The sequence below is a fragment of the Ascaphus truei genome, chromosome 5 (genome assembly GCF_040206685.1).
Source record: "Ascaphus truei isolate aAscTru1 chromosome 5, aAscTru1.hap1, whole genome shotgun sequence".
Lineage (NCBI taxonomy): Eukaryota > Metazoa > Chordata > Amphibia > Anura > Ascaphidae > Ascaphus > Ascaphus truei.
This window is the reverse complement of record NC_134487.1, coordinates 209,546,754-209,559,672: the sequence shown is the minus strand read 5'-3', so window position 1 is coordinate 209,559,672 and position 12,919 is coordinate 209,546,754. Positions and strand designations below refer to the sequence as shown.

At 36.8% G+C, this 12,919-nt stretch overlaps 1 protein-coding gene across 3 annotated transcripts in view; it reads left to right on the top strand.

The window, feature by feature from the left end:
- CTNNA1 (catenin alpha 1) overlaps positions 1 to 12,716 on the top strand; it is a 48,195-nt gene extending 35,479 nt beyond the window's left edge. For all 3 annotated transcript variants that reach the window (XM_075601631.1, XM_075601630.1, XM_075601632.1), the window contains 9 exons: positions 366 to 458; positions 2,449 to 2,605; positions 3,316 to 3,516; positions 4,549 to 4,700; positions 5,739 to 5,849; positions 7,314 to 7,495; positions 9,452 to 9,557; positions 11,128 to 11,262; positions 11,836 to 12,716. In XM_075601631.1, coding sequence (XP_075457746.1) covers positions 366 to 458; positions 2,449 to 2,605; positions 3,316 to 3,516; positions 4,549 to 4,700; positions 5,739 to 5,849; positions 7,314 to 7,495; positions 9,452 to 9,557; positions 11,128 to 11,262; positions 11,836 to 12,123 — 1,425 coding nt within the window. In that variant the 3' untranslated portion in view covers positions 12,124 to 12,716. The remainder of the gene's footprint in view (positions 1 to 365; positions 459 to 2,448; positions 2,606 to 3,315; positions 3,517 to 4,548; positions 4,701 to 5,738; positions 5,850 to 7,313; positions 7,496 to 9,451; positions 9,558 to 11,127; positions 11,263 to 11,835) is intronic.
- Positions 12,717 to 12,919: the final 203 nt, after the last annotated feature.

Below are 12,919 nucleotides of genomic sequence, written 5' to 3'. Positions count from 1 at the left end.
GGCCGCCCGCGCCAACGAGTGCAGCGGGACCGAGGCCTTATACTTGATTAGTGCCTGTTAAACTATGTCGGGCTTGTGAGAAAATCAGCTGAAGTGGTGGGTCAAAAACTGTGCTTGCAAAATCTTAATGAACCTCTCATTTTGTGCTTAATGTATCTTTTGTATACAGTATCCATGTGCTGAAAATAGAAGCTAGATCATTTGTACCATATACAAATTTTTAGGCTGAATGTGTTCATAATTCCTTCAGATCGTTTACATTTGTAAAACCTTATTTCTCTCGTTTACTGTTTCCTTATAAATTCTGTGTAATTTTGTGGAAATATAGTGGGTTTTTTTTTTAACATGTAAGCCTTTTATTTTAGGTGGCCAATTTGGCATGCTCTATCTCGAACAATGAAGAAGGTGTTAAACTTGTTCGAATGTCTGCTAGTCAGCTCGAAGCTCTGTGCCCTCAGGTACTGCCTTGTGTTGCATCATTTTATCTTCTGGTTTGGACAATTCAATGTTATACTAATTTCTAGTTTTTGTATTTTAAAGGTTTTATTTTGCTTGCATACAGATGCTTAGACATTATCCAGTCTAACCATATTACAAAATATCTCTCTAAGGCTGCGGCCATAGTGCACGCGGTGCGCGGCACGATCAAAAACATTAAGTCAATCAGGCCAGCCATACTGCGCGACGGCACAGCAGGATTTTGAAGAGACAAATTATTTTTTTGCTCGATGGCCATGTCACGCAAGCGTTTGGCCAATGAGGGTGAACCAGCCTGGTGATGTCACGCGTCGCCTCCCCACGAGTCCACAGATTGCTCAAGCGATAGGCACGCGCGCTCCATAGTGTGGCTGCACTATGTCCGACGCCTAAAGCATGCAGATAGGCTATTGCACTGAATTGTGGTATTTTTTTATTTTTTATCTCCATGCTCTATAATGAAGTACTGCTTAATGGATACTTGCCATTGGAATAATGCACATATGTATACAGACAGTCCTCGTTTTACAGCGCTTCGCTTTACAACTAATGGCTTATTCAACGCTATGCAATGCATACCTATGTTCATTTTTACAACGCCAAAACGGCTTATCTAATGCTCTTACAACGCTTTGCAAAGTTGTGTATATAATATATATTGTATAATATATTATACTATATAATATATTATATTTTGTTATATTATATAATACAGTATATACACTATATAATTTGTGTATGCTGCGTATCTTATTGCCTGCATAAAATATTTGGTGTATTTTAGTGTTAAAAATGCCTTCAGGAACGGAACCTTTCATTTTAAACAGTGTTCCTATGGGAAAACGTGTTTCGCTTTAAGACGTTTCGCTATCCAACGCTATTTTGAGTAACGCATTGTGTCAGATAACAGTGGACTGCCTGTATAGTCAAGAACGGATATTTTTTTGTGACCATGAAATCCGCATTCTCCCCTAGCCATATTTCAGCTGAGGAAAAAGGTCTTATGTTGCATAGTCACTCTTAAGAACTACCAGGTACATTTGCCTTTATTTTCCTAACTCGCTCTTTCCAAAGCTGCCACTGATTTTACCCTTTTGGAATTCTTCTATCTAATTTTTTTTTTTTTTTTTTTACTATACCGGAAGTCTTCCAGAACTAAACTGGTCAAATGCCAGCTCAAGGGGTACCTGTGATTTCTTGAGATTTGCTGGGGAAAGTTACTGGTTTTAAAATCTTCCCCCAGGGGAAAAATGGCTGCCAAATCTTGCAGGTCCCAAGCACCAATAGAAAGCCTCAACGTCCTTGGTTGCGGCTTCCTATTGGCCAGGCATATAAATCCTTCTTTTTTTTTTTTTTTCTGGGGAACAAATACTGGTAGCTTTACCAGTAAGTATCTTGGGTACCAGGAGGGTCCCGGGGCTGAAAATAGCACGACTCTGCCACAGAGGACCCACCCCCGGTTACTATCCTGGGGGGAGGTGTACAATTGAGTGGTTGCTGCTTTAAAGATTTAAAAATTTCGTGCATCTGGGGAAGTAGATATTTGCAATTGTCTGCAAAACATCCCAGTTTATTTAATATTGCTTTATGATCAACCATGTGCTTCTCCTTTTAACATGAATGTCTATAGTACACATGCACAAGTCAATGATTGAGTATTATGGATGTACAGTACCTGAAGAATTAATGTCAGTGAATTGGGAATGGACACAAAAAATTGTCTTGTTCATTGACGCCAGCAACTGGCTTTCTCCTGCAATGAGGAAACACAAAGGTGTACCATTGTACACTCAAGGCTAAAAATATATTATCTTTTAGTGATGAGTATGTGAAGTTGAAGACTAGAGAATAGTTTTTATTCACTAAAGATTTATAAGTGTTTAACATGCTTAAAATGTGAATTTGTAGGATCATGGATAAATATCAATTTCTCTTCTCACCTCTATCCCCCCCCCCCCCTTAAAAATAAAGGTCATCAATGCAGCTTTGGCATTGGCAGCCAAGCCAAATAGTAAAGTTGCTCAAGAAACAATGGATCTTTTCAAAGAACAGTGGGAAAGACAAGTACGTGTTCTGACAGATGCTGTTGATGACATTACATCAATTGATGACTTCTTGGCTGTTTCAGGTACTTATTTGGTTTAACATGCATCTTGCTTTACTGCATCTTTCAGAAAGGATTTTTTTTTCTTTCCCCTTTCCAGAATGTGACATTTTTGCATTAGGATAACTTTATGTACACTTTAAAAACCAGAATGTAATACCGGTAACTTCACCAGTAAGTATCTTGGGAACTGGGAGGTGCCCAGAGCTGACAATAGTGTGGTTCAGCTGTGGAAAACCCATTGCTTCCAAACCTATAATGAACAAGGCCCTTTTGAATCCAAAAAGCTTTGTTGATGACTTGATTTATGCAAGATGGTATGGACACCTCACTAAATACAGTAGCACTAGACAACAGCCACGGAGAAAGCTTGCACCTAGCTCAGCCAAATACAATTATGCGCTTATGAAACACAAATGTCTTCCTAAGCCACATCGAATCGTCCTTGAACTCAAAAGAGCACAACCTTCTATATCTATAATCTCACCTTAAAGTAGTAAATCCCTACCTAGAAACCTCCACACATTCCTTTTTTTTTTTTTTAATGTAAATATAGCTCATAACCCCCCTGCCTCCTGAGACGCTTACTGGAAAAGGTTCTAGTTTTGTGCAGCGCTTAAGTTACCGTCCAATAAGCAGGTGCAACGGGTGGCATGGTTCGGCTCTGGGGGACATGAGCAGCCTGGATTGCTGCTTTAAATTATAGCCAACTCTGGTTTTTGCTTTCATTTCAGAGAATCATATTTTGGAGGATGTCAATAAATGTGTCATAGCTCTACAGGAGAAGGATGTTGATGGGCTGGATCGTACAGCTGGTGCAATTCGTGGCCGTGCAGCCAGGGTCATACACGTTGTAACTTCAGAAATGGATAATTATGAACCTGGGGTGTACACGGAAAAAGTTTTAGCAGCCACCAAGCTGTTGTCAAACACGGGTATGAGAATACACAGATTTTTTTTGTTTGTTTTTTAACCTGTCTACAATCAGAATGTTGACATCACTAAGTGCATATTATTTTGTATATTTTATGTGGTAGCTACCAAGACAGAGCTGTAATGTAGCTATGATAAGAATTGGGTTTTCACTTAAAATGTAAAAAATTATGTAAAACTAGTGGTGTAGACATTTCGGGGCGTTTATTTACTTTAATAAAAAAAAGTGTGTGCACCGAGCACGCGCATTTTAAGTGAAACTTCTGTCACAGAAATTGTATTTGTGATGGTAATGTTTTTAATTAAAAATTATAACACAATTTCAGTACCAAAACACAAAAGTTTGACGTACAATGCATTTTAGCTATTTGCACTTCTATATTTATAGTAACTGAATTCCTTGTGTGTCGGTGTGTTTCTCTCTCTCTGTGTGTGTGTGTGCGCGTGCCCTGCCCCGCCCCCCGCCCATTCTCTCATGACTCTCCCCGCCCATTCTCTCATGACTCCCCCCACCCTCGGCGGAGCTGCGGACAAGGGGGTTCTGTCTGAGTCTCCTGAGCGCCCCCTCCCCCCCCCCCTGGCGGAGGCACACAGCACCCACTTTCTCCTCAGCTGTGTCCTGCTGCAGGCAGAGTTACAGGTACACAGTTGGTGTTTGGCAGCTCAGTCCTTGGGGGGGGGGGCTGTAGTTCACTTCTTTTTCACGAGTACATTGTACAGTTAAAGCGGCAGTTGCTGAAATGTGATATATGTAGCTTCAGGTACTTTTGGTTCCCAATGCAGAGTGAGTGTTTCCCCGTCCATCCAGCGCTGACTCCTCCTAGTGGAAGCTGGCAACACTCACTGCCTCTTCTGCCAGGAGTGATGTCAATTCCGTCTCCAGTTAACACATGAACGTCGCTAAAGAAGTTTCACTTCAAAAGATGATGTTGTTTAGTGCAATTTTAGACTTTTTTTTTTTTTTTTTTTAATGCTGGCTGCAGTTATAAACTATTATACGTAAAGTATGTTTGCACCTGTAAATCTACTTATAGTTATGCCACGTTTCACGGAGCAAGTCGAAGCTGCAGTTGGGGCACTAAGTGGAGATACAAATCAACCAATGGATGAGAATGAGTTTATTGATGCATCCCGACTAGTGTATGACGGTATTCGTGACATCCGAAAAGCTGTACTGATGATAAGAGTACGTTGTATTTATTTATTTATATATTTTCAAAGAGGTAGTACAAAACAATTTGTTTGAAATATATATTCTATTTTAATAACCTTTACATTGCATGAAGGTATCCATTTTCTAGAGGAGTTCCAGGGCCGTGTACTCAAGGACAACATAAACCTCACTTTACCAATTGTGTTTTTTTTTTTTTTTTTTTTTGTGTGAAAAGGCTTTAATAAGAAAATAGAGGATACTCCCATTTGTCCTGGTGTAGTTTGGGGTAGTTCCACCAAGTCAAATGTATTAAAATCTTTTCATGTTTTCATGATAAAAAATGCTTTGGAGGGATTTTATGACCTTAACCTAAGCTAGTTTATGTTTTGTATCTATAGGCAATAATTAATTTTCACTGCCAGAGGTCTGACTGCACCTGTCATCTGACTTCCACGGTCAGGTCATGTTTGCTGGGGGTATCCAGGGGCAGAGCCCCAGGCTCCCAATAACGCCAAAGTAAATGGGCCATTCTCCTCTAACGATTATCGTTCTGGATCTCCTAGAAAACCAATTGACCATAACAATGTTACCTGAAAGTCTAATGGGATAGAGGGGCAATATATGCAAGTACAATATTTTATTCTGTGAGTTTATTTGTTTAAAAACGAAATGTTGTACTAAATGTTGCTGCAAAATTTTAGGGGGCGTGGAAAGTAATTGGGTCAGTCTAATTTAGGCCATAGCATCATGGATGACTCAAGTAAAGGAAGTGTAATCGTTCCTCAAGGTTAATGAGAACAAATCAACTGAACATTATTATATTAAAGCTTAAAGTCCAATATATGTAGGTGAGGGATGCTAAAAAGATTAACTTTTTCAAAGCTTTTGAAGTAGGTACTAACTTATTTGGGGTACATTTCAAAATGAAATGACGTGCCAATTAAAATAAAAAATGTATGATGCTGTCATACGATTTACATTTTCTCTTGTTACTTGTGATGCAAACATGTTGTGTGTGGTTTTTTTTTGTTTTTTTAATATATAAATATATATAATATATATGTTCTCTAGACCCCTGAGGAGTTGGATGATTCAGATTTTGAGACTGAAGACTTTGATGTGAGAAGCAGAACAAGTGTCCAGACTGAAGATGACCAGCTTATTGCCGGTCAAAGTGCAAGGGTAAGATTTCCTTTTTCACCTTATCTCTCTCTAAAACCTACATATCCTCCAAAAACATTTGATGTGATTTCCTCCAGTTTATGGAACCAGTCCCAAAAGAATCCTTTGAATGCTTAGGTCATTTGATAGCATCAACAAACTACACAATTTCTTCAGCACCCGGGTGTTCACATCAGAATAATTTATATTATTCTTTATATAAACCTATACCATTGTCATACTAGGTGTTTTTTTTTTTGTTTGTTTGTTTCACAGAACTTACATCTTCCAGAATAACAAAGCATAATATTTGTAAATAATTAATTGGTTCAGCCGCATAAAAATACTGGCAGTGACAAGCACATTAAACGATAAAAATATACTTTCTTGAATTCAGCATGGTATAGGAACTTTTATATAGTTACATATTTTATTAAAGTATATATTTATATTTCAGTGGTGTTGTAAGATGTGTGCAGAGGTATGCAAATTGAGACCGTTTTAGGGTGACATTAATATAAGGCTTTATTTATTGCCTGTTCCTTTAACAATGTAAACATAAAAGAAAAACCTGCTCCACTTTGGAGACTAACTAGACAGTACTGTATATGCCCGGTCTATCTCTGGCTGGCTAGTTGAGCCAGTTCCCAGTTCTAAAACATATCTTTCTCGGGGAGCAAATGTATAAGAAAATCTTATCTGGTTTTCCAGCTGCAGGCTTTTGCAGTCAAACCGCTCCCAGGAATACCAGTCTGGTCTTTCCTCTGGTCAGTCCTTCTCCTTATGTCAGCCCAAATGTGAGCTAAGGAATCTCTCTCCTGTGTCTCACATGTGCTTTTTACAAAGATCTCATTAGTCCAGGTGGAGACTAGCTAATTGAGTGGCTGCAATTAACTATCTCTCTGCTGGATTCTCAGAGCTATGAGGCTGCTTTATTTAAACAGGGATAAATCCCTGTTACAGGTGTTAACCTATTTCTAAAGTTATACAACTGTGTAGGCCTTCCTATAGGCTCCATCCCTACCAGCAGTCGTATTAAACGTCTATGGAGATAAACCACTTATTCTATGACTTATTTTTTTATTTACAGTGGAATAGGCAATGTATTGATCTGTTAATATAGTACTTTCTAGTGCAAAGAACAAACAGTAGAACTATGTTAATTGAAATTCACAATACACAAAGATCAATACTAAAACAATTAAGCATGTATGGTGGGATCTACTTTGTATTTGTAATCTACTACATGGTGGACATTTTCTAATCATTTTCTTTCAGTGGTGTGTTTTTTCCATTTTGGAAACGCCTTTTAACAAATGAATCTAATGTGTTAATCTTTCACACTATCTTAAAAATACACCACTCCTGCTAAAAATAGATGTAGTTCAAGGCTTATATTAAATATTGATCTTCAACTGGTTATGTAATTATATAAAAAGCTGCATGTCATTTATTTGTAAATTTCTTTTCTTTTCTTTTTTTCAGGCAATCATGGCTCAGCTTCCACAGGAGCAAAAAGCTAAAATTGCAGAACAGGTTGCTAGCTTCCAAGAAGAAAAGAGTAAACTGGATGCTGAAGTGTCCAAATGGGATGACAATGGAAATGATATTATTGTGTTGGCAAAGCAAATGTGCATGATCATGATGGAGATGACTGACTTTACTAGGTTAGTTTTGACGTGATTGCAGTGACACTCATTATGAAACTGTTCAACTTGTGAAGATTCATTTATGAGAATACACGGTTTCCCATATCATGTTTATTTCATTATTGTAGTCCTTTTTTGTTTAAAAGCATTTTTATTGTAGTCCCAATTATGTAGTTGTATTTCTCAGTTGATAAGATAAAACTCTTTGTATATATATATTTTTTTTTTTTTAATTGGTTATGAAGATCAACCACCGTAAGATTAGTTCTATATTTTAACACACTGTTTTTTTATCACTTCTGGATTAAGTTGAATGAATTTAATTCCCATTTTGTCCCATTGATGAGCTCTATGGAGGCAATATTTTATTTGTGTAGAGTGCTGCATATCCTAAAAACTTGATGGGTAATTTGAAATATGGCATTAACACAAGACTGGGCACTTACATTTGAGGAGTATTTATGATTTTGGAGTGATTGTACAAACCAGGAGGTGGAGTATTTTTTTTTTTTTTGTTTGTTTTGGTTTTTTTTTTTTTAATCCATTGTACAGGAATAAAATTGTGACAATGTGGACACTATGCAGATTATGATCTACATTTACAACAGTAGCAATATACTTAATAACCGAATTCTAGTTTATTTTTTATTAACCACTACTGTTGCATGCCTGGTAAAGGGGCAAATGCCACGAAATTGAACCAAAACTTTAATTGCGAGTGAAATGAACTACTGACACTGATCTGAAGCTGTGAAATGAGCTATAAAAGACCATTCTATTACCAAAGTCATTCTGAATTGACTAGAAAGGATGAAATGCTGGAATAGGTTTAGAACATATAAAGTAGAAGTATTTTAAAAGTGAAATAGTGATGAAAATATGTTCTAATTTGAATTGATGAGAAACAAATTATTCGAGAAACTAGCGTCTTGAAACGCAGACATTATTCCATTTACATGGATTCCAGTTACTTAAACTAGGAGGCAGTTATTAAAGGAGCAAAGCTGTGTTCATTTCAGCTCCGGTGCTGCATTTCTCATGAACCAATAGAAAGCCGCGCTGGATGACGTTGCGTTGTCCGATTGGCCCGCGTGACCTATTGCCCGCCTACTTTGGGCTGCTATTGGCATGGCCTATTGAGGAAAGTATCTCGGGAAACAGCTGAAATTAATGCGGTTCAGCTCTGGAGGCCCCCTGCTTCCCACTTAGGTTTTTTTCTTCTTTTATTGTACTAAGTGGAAGTGTGAACAGAAATTCTTCTGTGTTTAGTATATGAACGGAACAGTTTTTATACTCCGTTATTTAATATAAAACTGGAGGGGAAAAAATACAGCTTAAGGTGCAATCTTGCGTACCATTTAAATAACAAAATTCACGCTTGCCCAAACTTGAGGATCCCAGAGAGCTGTTCAGTTGTCACTGAAATCTGGGACTTCACAGTAATCGACTGATCCCAGGGTTCCACCCGCAAAAATAGTACATTTCCACAGGGTCAGGACTTGCTCCCGCAGCTAGGTAAAAACCAGCAATGTCATCTGGGAAAAATCACAACTTTTCTGTTGCTACCATTTCTGTAGTCATTTTATCTTGTATTTTTTGTAATGGATTTGAAAAAAATTAAATACCTCTGGTACTGTGGGTTCCACAATTTCAGGGTAAGTTTAAAAATTAAAAACCCAAGCGGGATTGTTGCTTGAAATCATGTTGGAAGAGGAAAAGCATTTAGATTATGGAAATCATGGGATGGAGGCATCACCCCATAATTGCATGGAACAAATGGTGCTAAAGGACACTCTGATTCTCAAATATTGAAAATTGCAATATTTTTTGCCGTCGACTCAACTGAACGCTTCAATTCCAATTGGCATTAAATGCCTCATGTATACCTTGTTACTCACAACTGGGCTAAGTGTATAATTTAGTTTGTTTTATCAATGTGGTACCATTTATACATTTTCTCCACCCCCTCTACAGAGGCAAAGGGCCCCTGAAAAATACATCAGATGTTATTAGCGCAGCTAAGAAAATTGCAGAGGCTGGTTCACGAATGGATAAGTTGGGACGTACTATTGCTGACCATGTAAGAAAGAGTAATATAATTCTACCTAGATCTTGTACACAACTGTTTATATAGGTGGTTTTTTTTTAGTTTTTTTTTTTTTACACTGTTTTATGGATATAGTTTCTGAAATATTTTGGTAAAATACCTAATCTTTCCCTTTCCTCTGAAAATGCAGGTGTACATTGAGATCACTGTTGAGGTTAAAATATGTTTAGTAGATTTGGACGGGGGGGGGGGGGAACAGTCCAGCCTTTGTTATATTCTATTCTGGCAAGATGCTCAACCCATATTTATAATCAGTGGTTGACAAATCACCAAAAAATCTACTCGCCACACAAAAAAATTTACTCGCCACCTAGTACCAAACGTGTGCTGCTTGGGCCAATATTTACTCGCCCGGGGGTTAAATCCACTCGCCCGGGGCGAGCAAATGTATAGGTTTGTCGAACACTGTTTATAATTGTATTGATCCAGAGCAGAGTCTGGCAATATACCGACCGATAGCCTAGTTATATCAAGATAATAAAACTGATATGTAACATTTATTACAGCAATGTTCTGATATGTTTGCTGTGGTCACATGGATATTTGTTTGTGACCCAAGTGTAAAAGCCTCTCATGGTGCTCCCAAACAGTCTCTTGCCCCCCCAGCACTGATTTTGGCTGCTGCAGCTCAGTAGGTGTGACTTTTACTCCTTTAACCCTGCCCTTGACAACTTTCTCACCTTGCCTATTGTCCAATTCTCTTCTGAACCCTTTCAGTTCCAGAGGGGCAGCAGAAGTGAAGTTTTTACATCTTTAAAAATGTATATCGCAATTACTTCATATTGGTTTCTGTTCTTGCCCAAGTTTAACCCAAAGCTCGGCATACAAACTCCAGTTCACACACTTGTATTTATGTTTATTTTGATTCCTGCCTCTAATTCTTATTTTTAAAGCAGGGAGACATTGTGGCACTTTCAGTGAAGCTTAGTGCATGAGTTTGATACGCTTAATAGTTTTATGATCCAAGCCCTGTTCACTCAAACCATGGTTTATGGTATCTAAGTAAATGAGGAGCTGCTTGCAAACCATTTTGTAAAAAAAAAAAACAATTGTGTTCTTTAATAAATAAAAGCATCTTTAAAGAAAATAACTTTTTTTTTTTTCCCCTTTGGAAATAACATTTTTATTTTCTCTAGTATAATGGAGTTAATGTTGGTGGGGTCTCTGCCAGTTTATTTTAGTATGGCTGCTGATTAAACGCTTGATGTATATTTAACCATGGCTACGTCGGTACTTTCAGTCAAACTAATAGTCTTTGGTACTTCTAAAACTAACTGATAGAACCCTGGTTAAATTATTTCCTTAATAAATTGTACAGTTTTGCCTTGTAATCCAACATCCATGTTACGGACAGCCTTTTTTAAATTTAGCTACTGTGTATCAAATTGTGTGATTTTGTACCAAAAAAAATTACTGTTTTTATTGACATTCTCATGTGACTAGCTAGCTGAACGAGCAAACTATGAACATAAAATTACTCTTAGCTTTTCTTTTATAGAAAAATTGATTGGTATCATGCAAAATGTTTGGTTTTTGGTTGCAGTGTCCTGACTCTGCCTGCAAACAGGATCTTCTGGCATATCTACAGCGCATCGCTTTGTACTGCCATCAGTTAAATATCTGTAGCAAAGTTAAGGCTGAAGTTCAGAATCTTGGAGGTGAACTGGTGGTGTCTGGAGTAAGTTCAATTATTTGTGGAACTCTTATGTTTACATTTCTTATCAATCTTAACATTATATTGTATTTTATTTCTGATGTCTAAATTGATTAAGATAACTCACTTTTTGCTCATGAATAATCTGTCTGATTTTTTTTTTTATATATATCTCTATCTCTATCCTATTTTGTTGAAAATGGATAGAATAACTTCGGTTTCAAACTTGGATGGTAAATATAGAGCAATAAATTCCTGTCACCACTTCTATGCAGTTGCATAAAGAACACTGGCATAGGAGTTACATGTGAGACATCGTACTCTCCTTTGGTGGAACTGAGATAAACGAATGAGGTGTTCAAATTTTAAATTGCTAGAAATTAAGGTTGTGTGTGTTAGTGTTTGTTTGTTTGTTTTTTTATTTATTTATTTTTATTGGACCTAATTTATGTGCAACTGAAATTAAATTTTGTCGAGGGGGGTGGTTTAGAGAAGCTTTTTACAAATATAATTACATGCATATGGAATTAGCATTATTAAATGTATCTGCATAGTTACTATATGCATAGTTTAATCAAAACTTTTATTTTTTATTAGGTGGACAGTGCCATGTCCCTAATCCAAGCTGCTAAAAATTTGATGAATGCTGTAGTACAGACAGTTAAAGCCTCCTACGTAGCTTCTACAAAATATCAGAAGTCCCAAGGAATGGCTTCTTTGAATCTTCCTGCAGTGTCATGGAAGATGAAGGCCCCAGAGAAGAAACCTCTTGTCAAGAGAGAGAAACAGGATGAGACGCAAACTAAAATAAAACGGGCATCACAGAAGAAACACGTTAACCCTGTGCAGGCTCTCAGTGAATTTAAAGCTATGGAGAGCATATAAATATATATATTCATTGCTACATTTATTTACGGTTCTGATTATTGTTTTGTTTGATTCACAAAAATGTATTTACATAATATAAGGAGAATATTTAGATTGTATCCCTCAACTTTTAAGTAAAATTATCTGATTTTGCTAATTAGTTGGGGGATTTTCAATGCATTTGTTGGGAAACTTTAGTTTTGGTAGTGTGTATTATTCAGATCTTTAACATTTTAAACAACTGGAAATATTTACATTTAATGTTCTCTAACACCTTTTAGTCTATGAACATATTGCATTTTGTTCATAATTTTAATGTCTGTTCTTACATTTCACTTACAATCAAGATGGGTGTTTTGTTACCAATACTTTTCTTTCAAGCTGCAAATTTTTTTTTTTATATATATATATATATATATAAATGGGAAATACTGCCAGAACATTTAGAAAGCATGATGGCTTGAAAAAAAAAAACAAAGCTGTAAAAAAATAAAGTAAAAATAAGCTTAAAAGCATTTTTAATATTGGGGGGAAAATGGGGGCATAAAGGGCAACATTAAATTTCAAATGTGTGTTGGTATGAGATGTTAATAAAGTTACTTTTATAGTTCTGTGTGTTGCTTTTATTTTAGTTTTCACCAGTAAATGTATCCTGTTTTTCTAATTGTTTAATTTTGTTCTTAATTCGAAGAATGCGAGTTAGTATCTGACAAACTGTACCACTACAAGCAAGAAAAAAAAGAGCTAAAAAAAAAAACCTCCCCACAAATGTACACAGTCAGCTCAAAATGCCAACGTTTCCTGAACCGAAAAA